The 20,002-nt window shown below is 40.9% G+C and overlaps 1 protein-coding gene across 1 annotated transcript in view; it reads left to right on the top strand.

Annotated features, from left to right (window-relative positions):
• Window positions 1-20,002, top strand: part of snd1 (staphylococcal nuclease and tudor domain containing 1) — a 176,916-nt gene that overhangs the window by 135,251 nt on the left and 21,663 nt on the right. Inside the window, exons 18-20 of the mRNA XM_013910931.1 lie at window positions 2,107-2,248; window positions 15,587-15,710; window positions 17,756-17,825. Of these exons, the coding sequence (XP_013766385.1) occupies window positions 2,107-2,248; window positions 15,587-15,710; window positions 17,756-17,825 (336 nt within the window). The remainder of the gene's footprint in view (window positions 1-2,106; window positions 2,249-15,586; window positions 15,711-17,755; window positions 17,826-20,002) is intronic.

Here is a 20,002-nt window from a genome sequence, read left to right on the forward strand (position 1 = left end):
AACGATACACAAAATTCACGGTTCGGTTCGGTTCGATACTTTGGTGTCACGGTTCGATATTTTTTCAATACAAAAAATGTTCATGCATTTTTAATTTGTCATTTATTAAAATTATAAATATATATTTTAACTCAGAAGTACAGTTTTTAAATTTAACCCTAACCCTTGTGCGTGTTTTTTATTTTGACAGCGAATGCGCACCTGCGGACCACTTATGTGCAGCCCTGGTTATTTAGCTCGTCATATTGCAGCCACAGAAATTCTTTTGTCCATGAAACCATAAAGCTGCACTTTCTTTTTGCCTTATAGTCTGATTTGTCATAACTTCTCCGTTTTGTGGTAAGCTTTTCTTTGGCTGTCACTTCTTCACCCTGACCTGTCTTATTTGCTCCGTGCATGGGGCTAGACGGCAAACACGTTAACGAGCTAACTGCGCTAACACACTAGTTCACACCAATGTAATTGAGCATTGCATGGCACATCCAACATACTGTTTTACTTTAGTCCATGACTCGCTTACCTTCAGGGTCATACGTCACATGAAAACCAAAATAATTCCAAACGCCAGATCTGAATGAGGTTCAATTTGCCTGTTGCAAGTAGAGCTTAACTTCTGTCTCGCTAGCTTGCCCTGCTCTCTTCCTTCTGACTATGCTGTCTGTGTTGAGCGCTCAGTGGATCTGCGCTCGACAGTGCAGCCTAGGCGGAGTAGTCGAACACAGATTCACTGAGCGCTCAACACAGACAGCATCGTCAGAAGGAAAATTGATAAAATAAATTACAAATGTTGTATTGTTCGATACATATGCGTACCGAACCGAAAGCACTGTATCGAACGGTTCAATATCGATACGAATATCGTTGCACCCCTAGTTATTACAGCAGTGAATGAACTCTGTTTCAAATCCTGAGCTTCAGTAAAGATTCAAGCTGCATTTATTTATATTATTTATATTTCCTGTCACCTTAAATCTTCACTCAAAGACAGGTTTCTTTTACACTGTGTATATAACTGTGTTATATATATGAGAGACAAATGTTGTTCTTTTAATATGTTGGCATGACTAAATTTGTCTCAGTGCTTACTTTAAATATCCATAAAATCATCACATTCTCTGTAAGATTAACATCAACTATTGAACGGCGTATATTTTAAAGTAAAGGCTTTAAAACCAAGTTAGTACAAACATCGCTAATGTCACATAACTTTGCTGACATGTGGCCAACAGTAATGTTTTAATGTTCTTCGTTATTAAACATTCGCACATAAATAAGTGACATAATATTCAGTACTTACTTTTAAAAGTTTACTCTTCCGCCGATTTTTCTCTCCGGAAAAATTATCCACACCCACCGCTGCGCTATGCATTCTGGGATATGTTGGGCCACAAAGTCTACACCGCCACATCCTTAAAATTCAGTGAAATGAAGGACGCATTTGAGGGCCGCATTTCGAGCAGCCTTTGAATTGGGACAGCCTCCGTCGCGTCGCTGTGATGTAATTGGCCTTAAAATGCAGCCTTTAAGGCTGCAGACCCTGAATTGGGATACAGCCAACATGTCCTGAAGTTCCCCAGAGGCCTGGTAAGGAACTAATCATGTGATTCAGGTGTGTTGACCCAAGGTGAGATCTAAAACCTGCAGGACACCGGCCCTCGAGGCCTGGAATTGCCCACCCCTGCCCTAAAACAACTGCTGGAAGACGTGAGGAAGATCTTTGCAAATATGTGTTCAGAAACATCTTTGTAGTATTATGTGAGGTCAGAAATCTGTCATAGGAGTGATGGACTGTCCCACATGCTGGCAGCATCAAAGGTTTGAAATTGGACCAAAAATAATTAGTGAAAACGAATGTTGCTTTGCTGTTGCTTGTGCAATATGCCACCAAGACCGGGTATGTCAGCATGACATTCCAGTCTCATTCAGTAGTCTCATGCTGTTATAAATCTCGGGCCACTGGTGCAGCATGTACGAATTCTCATTGCATGAATTTCTATCCCTGAAAAATGTTTGGCACATTAAGCTTGACCTATCTGATCTCCATGTTTGTGTTGCATTGACATGTCTTTTTTTAAAACATTTTTTTACTCCTCGTATGTGTTGTAGGTCTGGGCCAATTATGAGGAGAAACCAGTGGAGGAGGTCGTGCATCTTTCAGAGGAGAAGGAGCGCGTGGCAAACTACAAACCAGTCTATGTCACTGAAATCACCGACACCCTGCACTTCTACGCCCAGGATGTAGAGACAGGTACCTCGAGATGGTCGTGTGCATGAGTGAGGGAGTGCGTGAAAATTCATTTTTGTTCACTTAGTTTTCCAAGTATATAATTTTCGAGTTGGCCTAAAGAGGCAGCTTGCAAAACCAGACAAACAGACTCCAGTGAATATAAAATTTGATAGAGTAACCAATGAGAATTAGTTTAGAAAAGTTGAAATTGCTTTATAAACATGCTGTTTTACTTCAAGCTGCAGATTTTTTTCTGTCAGCTTTTGCAGATTCACACTAAATACCACTATCTACACCAGCTCCCAACAGCGGTGGCAAGCAAGGACTTTGCATTTTATTCCCTTTTAACACCAGACTGACTTTATGAATGACAATTATCTCTACTACTCAGACATTCGGCTCATCCCCTGCTGCAGCATCCCTCCCACCAGGAGACAAAACAAAGGACGTCCCGCTTATTATTACTACTAAATGATAGGAATAAATCACTACATCCCCTCCTGTCACCATTGATGTTTGCAGTTTTTTTTTTTTAAGTCAAATGGAGTCTTACAATTTAATCTACTCTCTCTATGATAACAAAAAGTTTGCCATTTAAAGCTCGGATAGGCAATTTGTTTGAAATTTTTGTGGTTTTAAAAAAAATGTTTTATGATGATCCACCGTGAAGCAATGTGGGGGGACTAGACTCCAGCACTTCTGCTGGCCTTTGATTTTGGGCTTTAGAAAATCCAGCCAATCATAGAACTCTTGAGATCAGATCAGATGAGTAGTGTGAACACAAAAGTCTGAGTAGGAAGTAAGGCATACATGCTCAATTGGATGAGCAGAGGTAGTGGGTTTCAAGTCTTGTGTGAAGCCTAAAAACAACATGGAATTTGTTTTAGTTCATATGAAACGCGGCACTTGTACTTGTGCATCTCAAAAAAGTTCATTTTTTTGGGCTACAATGAGGTATAAGCCATAATGATCCAAATCAAAACACAAAAAAGGCTTGAAATATGTAAGTATGTGCTTATCTGCTTTGAAGGGTTTAGAATAGAGGGGAGAGCGCTTCAGGGGTGGGTTGTCTATTTTAAATTCTGTCTATGTAGCTTTAATTATTGCCATGACACAATTTTGCATTTAGAAACATGCAAATACATTAAAAGCTGCATTGACAAACTAGCTGGAACAGATCTGAATCCTTTATGCCAATCACTATCCCTTCATCGTCTGCCAGTTTGTAGGAGCAACTCAGGATTCTGAGGTCTTCCTCTCTCTCTCTGCCGCCCCCCACATCTGTCTTCACTGGCAGTCGCCTGGTAGAGGCCATGAAATTGACTTTGGCCACCTTTTAATTTGCCTCACTGTCATCATTAATTAATTTGCCTTCATTTACTGCCAATCTAAGCCTAAGCATCACACGCATCTTAATAATCCAATCATTTATGACTGTGAAAAACATTTAGCTCACAATTGTTTGTATAACCTTTCTGTACATTGAAAGCTTCGGGTATTGTGACATGCGCTCAACAATATTTTCTATCAGCTGTAGATTCAAATCTAAAGCCTTTTCACTGCCTCTGGCTACTTCAGCTTCACTTTCCTGCAAGTCAGGACTAATGTTCAGGTTGAGTGAGTTGTTTTCGGGGGGTTTTCTTTATCACTGATCTTAATTGGGTGTCTCTGTGAAGATGCTGAAATATATGATACATGGCACATTAACCTGAAACTAGGGTTAATGCTTTCAGCATCCTTTATTTTCAGTTGGGTGGGGTGGGATAGAAGCAAAAATATATTACACAATATCTAAAACTGAGTAGGAGTTCATGGTCTTGTGGGAAATAGAATGTACTCAAGCTACACATAAAAGAGCAAATCAAAGCATTTTTATTGATTTTTAGCATATTTCTCATAAGTTCTTTATACCTATAAACGAACCTGGGGAAATGGAAGATGCAAGGTATTTACAACTTCAACGTTTTTTTACAGGGTAGAATCTAAAGTGTTGCATTTAAAGAAATTGTACACAATCTGCTTTTTTTTTTTTTTAACATTGCTGCTCTCGGTGCATTTTGACAGGGGAGCTGTGAGTTATTTAATCTTTTCTCATATAAAGGCTTGATTTTTAGATGATCCAGCAGTGCTAGGGCTTTTTTAATTTATTTTTTTCCCTCTTAATTGGCTCGTGTTCTTCTACCAAGAGACTTACGTGCTACTTTAAAAAAAAATGTTATTCTCAGCAGGGAAGAAAAACCTGACCGGTCTTCACCCTCTGCTTTCCTCTCCTCATCTCCCTCTCCTTCATGTTGTTTGCCCCTCCCCTCCTTCCTCCATCTCCTTTTCTCCCTTGGTTTCTTTCATTTTCGCTGACGCTCCCTCAAAGCTACATTAAGTCATACCAACCTCTTGAAGAGAACATCAAAGTGTTAGGGCCTGTAAAATCATACAAGCTGAGTGCTTTATCATTACATGCCCCCACTTCCACCCCAAAAAATTTTCTGAAAAGGACTTTTATATACTCAGATAAGCTTGGAAGTGGAGGCAGAATTTTTTAATATTCTTGTGATTGCAACTGATGACAACATACCACCTAACATAAATGCATAAGTGAAAGAGTGATTATAGCATCTGTCCCACTATCAATGTCTGAAAACATCTGGAATAGCAGGCTTTTTTCTACATATGTGCTCGCTACTGCCCTGATTCCAATCTATAGGTAATAACATGTGTCAAGTAAGGTCATATGAAACAGGAATTAACCGGATGAGTAAACACTGAGTTGAATTTATATATACCAACAGATGTATTTAAAATTTAACATAGTAGTATACCTGACATTCCCATCCATCAGCGTTTCACACACGTTTTTATAACAGGGGCTGTAAAACAACATGACTTTGACTTTGACTAGTAGGACTTTAGTATTTAGCAGTAGTGTAGATATTAATACCAATGAACAGTCAGGCAGAAAAAGATGTTTTAAGTCCAATATAATGAGAAGATGATGCATGTATTAAAAAGATAAAGAAAGAGAACACACACACACACACACACAATCGGTCGGGTTACAGTCATTAATATTTAGATGCAGTTTCCAAACCATTAACCCTGTGGGAGTTGTGGCTATCTAATAGGATGGAATGTATTTATTTATTTATTGTGGCCTGCTGTGATCAGTGGGTATTGAAAAGCTTTCACAGCTGTTGCTGTACTTTAAAAAAATGTGTGTGTATATATAATATAGATTTTTTTTTTCCTAAACGAAGGAAATTTGGTTTATAATTCCTTTTATTCTCCTGGGCCCCTCTGTATCTGCACTGTATTTTACCCCTTTTCCCATTTTAATTATTCCCATTTATAATTAAATAAGGATATAAGGGCTTGTTTTTTCTCTCTCCTTTTCAGTATATGAAAATCTTTACACAGACTCGATAAGTGATTAATTTCACGTTAGGAGTGGGTTTCCAAGTCACCAAGAAGCTTGAGCGAGAAGCTCTTTAATCCTCAGTTTATTTTAAGGGTCTTTATCGCTCATTGTTTCATGCCCCCCACCTCTCCCAGTACACACAGACACACACACACATCTCTCTGCTTTGTACTGCTGTGTCTTCCCCCACCCCCTATTTTCCTTGTGCATGTTGCTTCCTCTCCGGAGGCTATATGTAATTACTGTCAGAGGGGGGCCTGCATAGATCTGTGTGACCTTGGACATTGAAAGACAAAGGCCACTCCAGGCACAGGGGAAGGAAGTGACTCTGTGCCGTACAATATTGCTAGTTTACCACTATGCTGGAGAGTCTATGTAATTTAAACACTTGCTAAATATATTCTTGCACTCTTGATAGGTATGAATATGAAGTGGGCATGTGTGTATACATGTATATTGGACACCGTAGTGACTAAACATTTCATTTCAAACCTTGTTTACAGAAAATCTACCTGACCAAAACACTACAGCCTAGGAAAGTTGGTTACATTGTTGTCCATTCATATAGCTTTCACAGTGAGAGGAATTGATGTGATTACAACCAATACAAAGACTACAAAGACATATTTGTATGCTGGTTTCCAATAAGCCAAATGTGCATAACCAAGATGGTGACAGAAGTAGACATTTTGAAGTGTTTCTATCACTCACTACATTGCAAAGACCTTTTCATGATATGACTTCTGTCAGTGGAAAAACTAAAAAAGCAATAAAACACAAACATGAGCAGAAAATGCACATGTTACTGGTTGTTCCATGTATTTTTGACACTAAGTGGAGATGTAGACATGGATCTGAAAAGCTCTGCTCAGGTTTATAATGCACTCTACCAACACAGTGGCATAAACGAGACCTTAAGTGCCCATACTAAGGACTGAGTGTTCCAAGGAGCAGGCGTATCCAGCTCGTAGATCCTAATAAACATCTGTAGCCATGGCCAGTCAGCAGCTGCTTAGATATCCTTCACAGAAAAGGGGCCCATACGCTAGCTGCACGTCTGGGGCATTGCGCGTGTAGGAGACTTCAGTCCTCGGCAGTAATGTGCCAACATAATAGCCTCCACCACCCATTGTGTTGACCGCTGTAAGGTAAGAAGCTTCCCTCAATGAGTGGGAACCTGGGAAACAAAGAGCTGCTTTCCTTTTTTCTCCTTTTCTTTTCTTTTCTTTTCTTTCCAATCCAACTGGATGCACAAAGGCTGTACATAACAAAGTGAATTAAGCTACTCTCATCAACAAACAGCTGGGGAGAAAAGCCAGTACCCCCCAAGAGTGGGGCATATATAAGCAGGCTAACTGTAGCTATAGTGATTCGAAAACTTCAAACAGGAACTATGGCAGATACAACATGTAGTTCACACATCCCTTTTGCTTCTGAGAAAGCCAGCAAAAAAGATAATTTTGAGAGAATGTGCCTTCAAGTCAGCACACTTCAAAGGAGCCCTGAGAGCCTCTGAAATGATGGGCAAATTGCAGGAGGCATGCTAGAGGCTTAAAAGCAGGGTGCAGCTGATGGGCTTCCTTTATAAACCTTCTCATAAGCCTATGCTGACCAATTGGCATGTTTCCAAAGCCCACTTGCCCAGCCAAAATTGAAGCCAAACGCACATCGGCAGTGAAAAATGTTTTACCACTATATAGCAAATGGTGTAGGATGCATAACACATCTAAAACAGAGCACTGCAATGAAATGACGCCATCTCTCAAACACTATATCAGCACTATGGTACCCAGAGAGCCGAAGCTGTCCATCTAAGTGTGGCATTTCTAGCTAGTTCTCGCTTATTGTGGCACACTGGGCCAGTATGGGTTCTTTAGATCTCGGTGTCTTTGGCCGTGGATGAATCGGCTCATATCAGTTGGCCAGACTTGGAGCACTTCTCTGACAGGAGACAGATCACCTTAAACAGCTCAGGTTGGTAAGCTGAAGGAACGGTAACCACACTGAGGTTTTTTAATGGACGAGGCTACAATCACAACCAGCCCTAAAACCTTTGACAGTAACTTTGTGGCAAGCTGTTTATCCCAGAAATGTCTCATCTCTCCAAACCACACTCAAATAGAGCCCCAGCTACACTACATGTGGGCGGGCTTCATGGGGTGTTGGAAAAGACGGCGGCTTACTGATGGGACTGCCACTGACCATGACGCCTGTGCAGCAGGGAGAATGACATCCTCATCATACTCGATGTCATCAGGTTCTCCTCCTTAGAATTTGTGAACTGGGTAGAAGGAGAAACTCTGTACCTGGGTCTTCCACCTGTATCCTTTTACGAAGTGCAAGCTGACTTGAGTTTTATCCAGCAGAGCTGACAGTTCTGATGATCTGTGAAAAATTAGCACATGCTTCACTGCAGTGTTGGAGAGACAGAGCTCAGTTTTAGGGGCTGCCAAGTTGCAGGTGACATTCCAGGAACCGTACAGTTATTTCAAATCAGTGCTTATATAAGCTGGGGTCTACCTGAACATACAGCTTACAGCTGCCACAACACCATTTATTCTGTCTTGTAAACTTGTGTAGAATAGATGTTTAATCTGTGACACACTGTTTAATATTACTGCATTGGTTTTCCCAAGCCACAGATTGTGTTACTGGGCAAAAGACTTGTCTCTGCCTAGCTAGTGACCTCCCCCTGATTTGGCCTTAACGCACTTGTCACATCCACGGTACTGGGCTGCTAGGCCTGGCCCCGACCGACAAACACACATTTTCTGCTCACCCCAAGCCTCAGCTGCAGCGCGGTTGGCGGTACATCCTGTCTACCGCTTGTTTCCTGGCACCCATACAGCCTCATAATGAGTGGAGTCGTTCCCCCCAACCAGGTGCCACTCCGTCCACATTATTCACACTTCTACCTTTTACACACAGCAGCTGTTCATCACCTAATGATGCTGGACCCAGCTACTGTTGGAGCAATGCAGGCAGAACAACACTGTCTGGCTGGACTTCAGACCAAGTCCTTTCCTGCTTTTTGAAATGGAATTTCATTATTTTTACAATTTAGGTTCCAATTTATTTTTTCCATTGCTTTTTTTAGTTCAAGTAGATTTTTTTTTGGGCTAGTTCCCTTTTTATTCACTGTGTTGATTTCAATAAGAGAACATAAGAATTACTATAGCGTTTCATATGAATTAGGGTGAGTGGCCTCATAATTAGATGTCATGTCAAGGCAGCCAAGTGATGATTACTCTACAGAGTACAGCTTACTAAAAAAAAAAAAAAGGCAAGAGTGCACTGAAAAAGGTTTTTGTGTGTGTTTTGGATGAAATGTCTAATTTTAACACTGTGTGCCAGAGTCAGCCAGGGGTTAAGATAATTAACTTCTGTGCCAGTGCCATATCATACTGTTTGTTTGGGTTTCCTCCCCCCCAAAGCATTTGATTTAACAAAGTAATTTTTGTTAAGCATCAGTTCTCTGTTGAACAGTCTTATTAAAGTTTGAAGTAGAGAAATTGCAGAAATTTAGCAGTGGAAAATAACAACTTTCAGGCATTACTCTGATGGGTACATTAATGATTGTAGTAAACCTTTTTTTGGTTCAATAAAATTACAAAGTAAATGATTTTATAATTATACTAAGTGTATGTGACTACAACTATGTTTGAGCTTCAGCTACTTGTTTCCAATACAATACTGCTTTAATTTCAAATTCAGTCTAATTAGAGTTTTGCCATTAAAACAAAATGGACCATACTCTGAAAAAAGAAAAGTAGTTATTTCTGTGGCCTCTGTATCCCTGTTCTCCTCCCTTTTTATGTCTAATATTTAATTCAGCTGAAGTGTGTACAAGACCTTGTTGTAGTCCAATTCGACCATAAACTGAACAAAGTAACCAAGCTAGGAAATGAAAGTTGCAGGAGAAGAAGCACCCGATGCGGCTTGTTTTTCACTTTTCCAGCTCCCTGCCACTGCAGCAGATGCAATATTTAGAGGTCAAGTCCCGCCAAGATGATCTTCCGCCTCCCAAGGCATTCATTATTAAATCAGATGCGCAACTTAGCTTCTAAAAGGTCAGCTCACCTGTCGGTTTGAGGTGGGGTGCATTTGCTTTTCAGGTGGAAAATAAGCATGTTTGTCCACACTCATAGTAAGCACGATTTGCACTAATGTCAACTTCGAGGTCGATTACCTAAAGCCGAATGGCAGAATGGGACTTTTCACAGTGGTGAGCCACTTGCAGGTCTAAATCTGGATCTCATCAACTCTACCAAATGTGGGCAAAAATGTGCAAATATGTGCACATTTGGGGAATAAGGACCTTCTTATATAAACTCCCCACAATCAAATCCAGGCATTAGCTGCAGTCAATGAGACTCGACAGGTGGTAGAGAGAAGAACAGAAGAGACTGATGCAAAAAGAGAGCCACAGATGCTTTCTCTCTGTGATGGCTTTTCCAATTACAGAAATGGTAATTTGCCGTTCAAAAAAAAACAAAACTACTCCAGTCTGGCAGGAAGTGAAAAATGGAAGAGAGTTATTGCTGGTGGAGTATCACAAGACACAATCCATATCCCGTTCTAGAGGGAGTGGAGCAGCAGTTGTCAGGTGGGGCGATCATTTGTTTTTCTAGCTTGACCTCCTTCGACATGCTGCAGATGCTCAGAATATTTTAAAGATCAGCCAGGAAGGGGATTAAATGGTCTTTTTCCTATTTTGCCTTTCTTTTACACACTGTCTGCAGGTGATTGCCTTACAGGTTCTTTGTTGACCAAACACGGGGGCCAATGATCTCATAACAGCTTTGCAGTGTGCTTGCTCTCACTGCAGGCCTTCCAAGCCAGTACACTGTATACTGAGGCTGTGTTTTGTTGTTTGTCATTGCTGCCTTTTTACCTTGAAATTGTTGCTCGCATGTCCTGAAACACAGCCATTCCTCTACCCCGAGAGGATGAAGCCTGTCCAAACCTCATGCATATTTAACACCGCAAACTAAGCTCCGTTCAGTGTTTGTGAATCTCTCAGATGGTAGATGATGTACCATCCATGTATCCACACAGTCTTTGACTAGCCAGGCAGGGGGCACAACAAAGGTTCTGCAGCATTTTCAACATGAGCGAGAATGCTGATGTAAAAAAAAAAAAAAAAAGGCTTTTGGGGTAATCGTGTGTCTCCTCTAGATCTTACCATCCATTTTGCTTTTATAAATCTGACTGAGCTGTAGCTAGGTTTATGTGTCTGGATCTTCTCCAGTCAGTTATTTCCCTGGCAGTTATCTTTTCATAGATGCTCTCGGCTTTGACTCCTAATTTTGTCATTCTTATAAACCAGGAAATTGGAAGGCTTTCATAGGTAGCCATTGCTCTCCTGGCCTGAGCTCCTTTCATATTGTGATTATTTACCGTTCTGTGGGTTTAATGCCTTTTGTAAACAGCTTAATAGAATTCAGTAGAGCCTTGGGATGCGTAGTGAAAGGGCACTTGATTTGCTGTTTTTGTTAGTTTTTTTTGTTTTTTGTTTTCCCTCGCCTTTGTTCACACACCGTGTGCCACAAAAGAATAAAATATGATCATAACTAACCTGTAACATGTCAGTCTCTCTCCCCTCTCTCTTTTTCGCTCACCTTTTTGGTTGTTTTCTTGTTTTAAAGCCTAATTGTTCCCTCGCTATTCTGTGGGCATTCAAAATGTAATTACATATGATTTACAAACAGCTGCATCCATAACGGTGAATAAACAAATTACAGAACGAGGGAGGGGGGTGGGAAATAAACAACAGATGAATAAAGAGATGAAGACAGAAAGAAATTGGCCGCCATAAGACACAGTCAGTGGTTTGGCTGCTTTTTAGATCGTCACTTTGGCTCTCCATTCAACGCAAAATGAGCACTCACGCTTGACATGGTTTACCCAATCTGCACGCAGATATTTAGTTGTCTTCATGCCAACGTAAAATGGGAATCTTGTGCTGTAATGCAGCGTTTCCTCGCTGTCCTTCCATGCTAATGCGACTCTTCCTATTCATTCAGAATTTCCGCACTTGCGTAAGCTTTTATTCAATTCACCCCAGATGGCAAATTACTTCTGTCAGTGCTCACCTGCAGTTTGTGAAGTTCATTTTAGCTTTCTTCCACACTGATTGCAGTCAGAGGAGACCTAATTGTAGGTATTTGTGTGTAATTCCTTGCACATCCACCTTATTTCCATGTGCATTTTGTTGTTGTTGCTTTTGTTATTGTTGGTGTTGTGATTTGCACCTTGTCAGTACACTGATGTTCTTCTATGGACAAGCATAGACTTAAACCTGGACATATGGATGGAGTGTTTCTGAACTTAGATCCAAGAATTCTGCACTCCTAATTAGACCTTCAAATCCCAACACGGAATAATGATAATGCGCGAGTCCCACACTGCATACTAAATTGAACACACCTTGCAGTCTGCAGATGTGGAAATGAACATTATTGAGTGCTCTGTCGGTGTCAGTTTGCAACTCTATCAGGTTGAGACTGAGATAAGAAAGTTCTGGAGCTCAACTGTGATGCAAGAAAATGCATCTGGTAAATAAGGATGTATTATAGTCTTCATTATTCACTTTCTAGAGGATAAGAATCAGGAGGTGAATATGAATATGTTAATTTTCTTCTTCTTCCAAACATCAGGGAAAATAGAACCCTTAGCTCAAACTGTACCAAACAGCAGTGTACACGAGGAAATAAAGGTGATGGGCACTAAAAGGCCCACCATTTGTTAAGGAAGTCTGCATAATTATGCTCATGCTAAAATCTGTGATATGGTGGTCTCATAAGCTCCAGCTTCCAGTTCAAACTGTAAATAATCCATTCTGTTGCTCGGTATTGTAAATACCATTTACATCAATAAAGCATTTTCAATTAAATGCACACACATTCGCACGCACTAACTTTTTTAATTTGCTTAATAAATCAAGGAGGTGGCTGACTGTGGAAGCTGTAGTCCACTGCAATATTAGTTATTCTGCACCAAGCCACAGTGGTAAAGCTGGAGTATAATGATGCAACCACCTCGCCTGTGTGCGTGCGTGTGTGTTTGGTCCATACGATGCAAGTTGTTTAGAAAGCAATTCATCTGATGTGTTTTCTAAAAACTGCTTTCTCTACAAAATGCTGAGGATGGGTCTGTTTGGTGTGTTGATGCTTCTTCCCCACCTCTCTGCTGCATTCATTAGCAATTGCTGTACCAGTTGGTGGCTAGTGATGTGTCGGACACCCCCACCTTGACCGCCCCCCACGCCCCCTCCTCACAATCAAACTGAGCTCCCAACTTTTCTTACACACTCCCACAATCCCTTTGTATCCCTCGTTGGTGTTTTTCTCCAGGTTTGACAGCATGCAAATGAAGGTTTCCTGTCTGCTGTTGGTTTGCAGCTTGCCCGCCTGTCTCGGCACAGATAACCGTGGGAAAAACAGCATCATTATTTGTGTTTTCTTGTTCTCCACAAGCATAAATAATTTTAGGTGTTAATGACAACTCGCAGCAGTACATAAGTAAAAAAATAAAATAAAATAAAATTTAAAAAAGGTGCGTGCAGTGCCTGCCTCCAAGCTGTTTGATAGTAACATGCATAAGCAGCACCTACTAATTTTGCACGCAGATACATGCACACGCTGACTGCATTTATTTTCACACAAGAAAACAGGTTAGTGGGAGAAAACATGTTTTTGTAATACCCCAGTTATACTGTAAAATAAAAGTACACATGTACAAGGTGAGAAATTGGGTTTCTACCCAAGGCTGACATGCTAGGTTCTTCTATCCATGCGGTTTAAAAATATCCGGATCTGCTATTGTAAGACTGGGAGTAAGTGTATGCGTAGATGCAGTATTGTCACACAAAATATTGATATGAATGTTATGTTTACCGCTTACTACGTGATTTTATTGGGGGGAGGAAAGGAAGCTATTTGCAGTATTTTCGAAAGCATCTCTGCTTTCCTTGAATAACCTCCAACATTTTCACAGTGCTGTATGTGTAATGCAATTTTGTTTTTGCCTCAGTTTCCTTTCCCATTGTATGAATTTATGTTTTTAAAGATGCTCCATTGCACATGATTCTGGCGCTCCTGCCCACAAACCCCCTCCAGGTGGTAGATCAGTGAAAATGGCCTCTAAAAATACCACCATGGAAATTTATACGGGCCACTTTACTAAACTAGCTGCTGTAATTGCTTCCACACTCTTCATACAGCTCTACACACAAGATGCACAGCCACTTGCGAACACTAATAGACATGCGTGTGTAAACATGCTCTGCAATACACAAATAAATATACTGTACATAATACACAAACACCAGAAAAGTGGCTCTCTTGGAGATGCACATACTTAGTGGTGTTCACAATCAGCTCCCCAATTGCAACTGATGGGTGCAAATCAGGCTGCCACTTACTGCAGTCATTGGATCCATGAAGCCCTGACTCATAATCTGATTTCTCAAGCTCCCGCCATATCGACAGCCCCATTCTCGCCGTGAATCCACCATAATAGGTCTCCCTCGCATGATATAATGGCTTGATAGGCCATAAAGACCCACTGGGAGAGCTGGCTTGCTTAATTTAAAATTCTGTTTCTCTAACAGAGTCAAGGCATAACAAGAGAAGCAGGTTGTTTTTGGGTTGTTTTGGTATCTGTATCTGAAGGCGTTAATGTTTTGTTTTTGTTTTTTGTTTTTTTCCCCCCACTGAGCCACCAGTCGTGCTTAAGTGTTGAAAAAAATAAGCCTGATTTAAATTTGACTAATCTTACATTCAAGGTCATCGTCTTGTGCACCTCTGGACGGGTTTCAGCGTGGCTATTATTTTTAGATCTCTCAGTAGAAGTCATGTCCCCTTGCACTTCTGCCTCTGTGATTCACCTCCAATATGTCAAAAAAGGGCTATCCTTCAACTTGATTTTCATTTTGAAGAAGTGGAAGCAAAGATTGCATTTGAAAGGCCAAAAGAATTCCTGCTTTTTAAGTGCATTCAGAGCATAGGATGGCAGACTGGAACCCACCATAATCAGATTGTTTGTATTCCTCAAATGTAAAAAGGCTGATGCGGTATTGTCGTCGTCGTGCCAGGCAGGCGGCACAGACACCCAAGTTTGTGAATGCGATAATTCGAGAACAAGCCAACGTACAATTTTCAAATTGATACCATCTATTTTTCTGATTCATACAGAATCTGTTCTGCTAGAAATCTCAGGGAAGTTTGAATTTTGGTAACCTCAAGGTCAGAGGTCAAGATTTCTGAAAGTCTTATGTGTTTTCAGAACTTTTTGAGCACACCTATTGTGTCTGTCTATATGAATCAAGGCATAAAGTACATTCTCTAAAGCAGTGATTTAATTTAACTTGAACTGAAGTATCTTATTGTACTCGAGCATGCAGGAATGCTTTTAATTTATTCATAACAAAAAGGAAAATGATTATTAGAAGTTGCACCATTCGGTTATGAAGGGAATAAACAAGCCGACAGAAAAATACTCACTCTCACAAGAAGCATCATAATGCCTCACAAAGCTGCGCCGGACTTGATTTCATTTATATTCATACAATTATTTAGGAGCCCTGCATGGGGTAAGATACACGTGTTCATTCTCTGCCGCTGCCTCAGGATCCACCCTCCATCAGTCACATACTGCCAGCAGCTGAAGGGAGGAATCACAGCACCTCTGTATAGGATTTGAATGAATTTTAGGTCCATTTTCCACACAGATGTTACATATTTTTAGCTGCTGCTGCATCAAGAGTGGAAAGTCCCATTTTTAGTCAGGTGAAATGCAAATGGAGAAAAGATTGAAACCACAACAATGTTAAAAACTGGCCACTGGCATGTAATGAGTATAATTTGAAGAAAACTCAAATTACATTTGGAATTGTAAGTTGAACTCCAGTCCTCACCTGTTATCTCACATGCATTTCCTATCAGGAAGTCAACTGGAGAATCTGATGGAGACCATGAGAGCAGAAATCGCCACCCAGCCACCAGTGGAAGGATCCTACTCTCCACGCCGGGGAGACTACTGCATAGCCAAGTTTGCTGATGGTGAATGGTGAGCATGCATTATAGTTCCTCTGATGTTAGCAGCCTCATAGCAACCTTATCAACATTGTCAGGTCATCTTATGACAAACAGGAAGGATTAAGACGTCTCTCCTTTGACACAAGGGTTATTACCGCCGGTCCTCAAGAATAAAAAAAAACATTACATTCAGTTTTCTAGGCAGTGATATGAATGATGCAGTGCATGTATAAATAGTTCGATCGGTGCAGGTTTTCTTTTCTCAATGAATAATCACCCAATTTTGACAGCACCGGTCAGGAGTGACACTGACCTTATTACGTGGATCAGGTGTCAGCTGATGTGATTGATGGTATCTGGTTTCTTCATCAGTGTCATCACATAATACAATGGATGGCCAACTTATTGATGGATTTTACCACAATACTCGGTATCAACAGATGCCCCGAGGGAAGAAAAAAAGAACTTGATGGTGGCGCGTGATTTATCAGCTGAGGGAAGAAACTCGAAACTAAACATTTATTTTATACATTTTTGTGAGGTACAATATGTGCTTGCACACTGTAGTTATTTCCCTCACAGGAACACCTGACATTTCATTTTTACCTTGTCTCTATTTAAGCCTGCGTCGACTGCAGACACCCACAGGGTGTAATTAGTTCAATGCCACTGCTTTGGCCCTTCAGAATCAGCAGTAGCTTGACAGTAGCTCACATACACACCTCTTCATCATCTCCTCACTGGATGTTCGTAGTTTACAGATGGTTATGGGACAGATAGAAGTCACAGTGATCGAGGGAGGGAGAGGGAGTCTGTCAAGAAGGTGACGGTGAAAAAAGACCACGAAACTGATTAAAAACCAAATGTTCCCCCAACCCAGGTGCTGTCCTTTCGTTCTTCCATCCCTCCTTCCATCTTCCTGTCCTGTTTTTTCGGGGCAGGGCTCAAATTTATAGCAAACCATCTGCTGTAAACCTTTCACTTCTTTAACCTGTTTTTTGTGGAAAAAAGTCTGTCAGGAACCCCACTTTAGGTGGAAAATATCTGATATCTTTGTCATTTTTTATTATTTATCAGCAAGCTAATTACATTCATTGTTCTCTGTATCCGTATCGAAGTATTTTGTGATGCATACGGAATGTCCTCCTTTCATTCGGGGAGTAATTAGAAATTTGTCGCCTTACAAGGTCTCTCGGAATACCACAGAGTCAAAGTGAATGGGGGGAAAAAGAGCGAATAAGAAAAACTGTTCATTAGTCACTCGTCACTTTGTCTTTCGCTCTTCTCATTCCTGTTCTTTGTGCCCATTGCTGTTGTCTTCCTGTTAATCACTTATTCAGTTTTAACTGTGTGCTCTCGTTTCTGTCTTTGCCCATGTGGACCTAATTATTTGACTTTTTCCTGCTGTCCTTGGTGTGCAGCCAATTTTTCTTCCTCACATTTGTTAAAGTTAAGAGTCAGCGATGGTCAGATGAAACGACACAAGTGTGAGGGAAAACAAGTTCTTATGTTGCATCTGTATGAATTGAAGAATTCACAGGAAGGATTTAGCCACTGTTGAGGCATTTTGTCGTTTTGTTTTCAAGGGTTTTTTTCCCCTTTAATTTAACCCTGATTAGTATGTCCTTGTAATAACAAGTTTATTTTCATTCGGATTGTCGGATACGCTTGAAAATATAACCGTTACAAAGTGAAACTGCTGGGTTTTTTGATTAGCACTAATGCACTGACGTTATTTGCTACAAGGCAAAAATAGGTTTAAATTTCTCTCTTTTATTGCATGGAGCCCCCCGTGCAATTCGCACAGCCCTGCTATGTCCTGATAGATCCCCTTTGTCCCACCTCACCCCACCTCCTCTTCCACTCCTTTCCTCCGATCACAACAGACAGATCCTCCAACACATTCTCCCCAGGGAAATAAGCACAGAATCATTTACTCATCTCCTTTTCCTCTTGTGCCCTCTGTCTTCATCTGTTTCCCCTGTGCTGTATACTCTCTCTCTCTCTCTCTCTGCTCCCCGCTACCCCTTCCCTCTGTCTCTCTCTCAATTATTTTTTATTTTTTTGCTGTTACAGGTACAGAGCCAGAGTGGAGAAAGTTGAGTCACCGGCAAAGGTCCATGTCTTCTACATTGACTATGGCAACGTGAGTAACTTTGTGACGATGAATTTGACTGACGTGTACGTTCTTGTCTTTGTCCCTTAATGATGGATTATCATCATTAGAATATAAAACAAAGTGCTGGTGTTCAGGGCTCAAAACATATGCACAGTAGCAGTGCTTTTTCCTGGCCAAACCCAACAGCCAGAAGGAGTTTAGTAACTGAAGAGGGATTTTTTTCCCATTATTATCCATCTATTCAGTCACCAGTTGTTTGCTTGTTCCCATATTTATTCAGCTGGAGTTTTTCTTTTGATGTGACTGAAGCAGACTGCTTTTATTCATTCTGTAACTATGACAAAAACAGAGCTGCCCCCCTCTCTGAGGATTCTCATTCAGTGACTCCGTGATGACGAAGGCACTACATCCTCACATACGCGTTACAATTGCGTCTCTGCCCACGTGCGTACACATGCTTTCGCATCACCATACCACCAAGTGGCTCATTCAGCCAACCCCCACCCCCGCGACCACCCTGCGGAGTTTTCCCATGATGCAGTGGAGCGGCACAGTGTGTGACTGACCTCAGAGCAGGGGACACATCGAGGTTTGGTCGGCAGATGTGATGCATCCTGGCATGTTGCTGAAAGTGTGATTCTCCGAGGCTGACCCGGCACACAGAAAGGGGAAAAAAATCAAGCTGCTATGTACCTCATTCTTTGTAGTTTTGCGTCATTTCAGTTTGGGTCAATCTGGCCTTGATTTTTATGGCTCAGGCTATTAGCTGATAATGTTGCAACCTCGCTCGGGAACAGGTCAGTACCTGAATTATTATGTGATCATTAGAAAACACAGCAGAACACTTTTGGCATTTCATTTTTAAAGCCCACGTTCAAAGTGCTGTCAAACCAGAATATGGCGGCGATAAATCTTAACGTTTTAGCCATAATAAATGTTCAAGGTTTTCTCTGTCTAGACTGTACAGACCAGTGAACACATTAGCCTAAGATATGGGGGTCATTAAATTAACTCCCCACTTCTAACGGCCATATTTGTCTGACTTTCCACCACAGTGTAGCCTGTGGTGATCAGTGATTGGTTATTGCTCACGTGTGCCCTACCTGTGTTGATATATCAAGTTTAGTGCTTCGAAACATTGACATACAGTGCATACTTTTAATTTTTATGCATTTTTTAAAAAGTTCTGGGAGCCAAGTCAAAGCACAGCACTGAACTAACAATCGGTATTGTGAACATGCATAAAACTGTTGTTTTTATGGACTTTTCTGTGACATTTTAAAGGGGACCTATTGTACTTGCTTTCTGTCATAGATGTATTGTTACATTAGTGGATGTTCATATTAAACATGGCCAAAGTTTTTAAATAATCTACAAGCAGTCACTGTGAGCCAAAACCTCAGGCTTCAGACAACTTATTATTACTTTTTGCTTTGGATGATGTCAGTGAGAGCAAATGCACTTAATAAAGATCTCCCACGCACAGCTCTGGCCCCACCGACCCACTCTTCAAACCTTTTGTTTCTGAAGGCTAGCCAATTAGGGGAAAGCTGGTTTAAAGGCAAGGGGAACAGAGGTAAAATGGCTTGTTTTACAATACTCCACTATAGTAGCTTAGAGTCGAGTTCAAGAATAGAAAATCTGGTTTTGGGAATGAATACAGCAGGTCCCATGTAATGTCAGTGCAAAACAAATGAATTCAACCTGAAATGCCTATCATAGGCACTTTAAAGATTCATTTTTGTGATTTGGTGTTGGAAGCATTTGTTGGTGACAATCAATTTGACATGTATTGCTTTCTTTACTCTTAGCTCGTAGCTAAACTAGAGAGCAAATCTAGTTTAAGCTACGTTCACGCTACGTTTTGACCCTATGCGACCCATATCCAATCATGGTATGACAGTGTGAACGGCACAAATCCGATATGGGTCACTTTCGTATGTGGTACTGAATCCGATACATATCCGATGTTTTAGAAAGCGGCTGCTGTTTGAACGGTCAAGTCGCATTAAATCCATCTTTTACATCACTGACACAAGACAGACGCCAATTATCAGCTCTGGAGAAGCGCCCGAGAAGACATCGCGAACACTTCCTGGTCATCCAGCGTAGATGTCAGTGAAACTGTTGGGAAGACAACGTTGGAGAAACGTGAACATTTTATTTATAGATTCTGACAGAAATCTGCAACTATTCTTTGAAGC

Source organism: Pundamilia nyererei, unplaced genomic scaffold (genome assembly GCF_000239375.1).
Source record: "Pundamilia nyererei isolate P.nyererei 1_Seehausen unplaced genomic scaffold, PunNye1.0 scaffold00052, whole genome shotgun sequence".
Lineage (NCBI taxonomy): Eukaryota > Metazoa > Chordata > Actinopteri > Cichliformes > Cichlidae > Pundamilia > Pundamilia nyererei.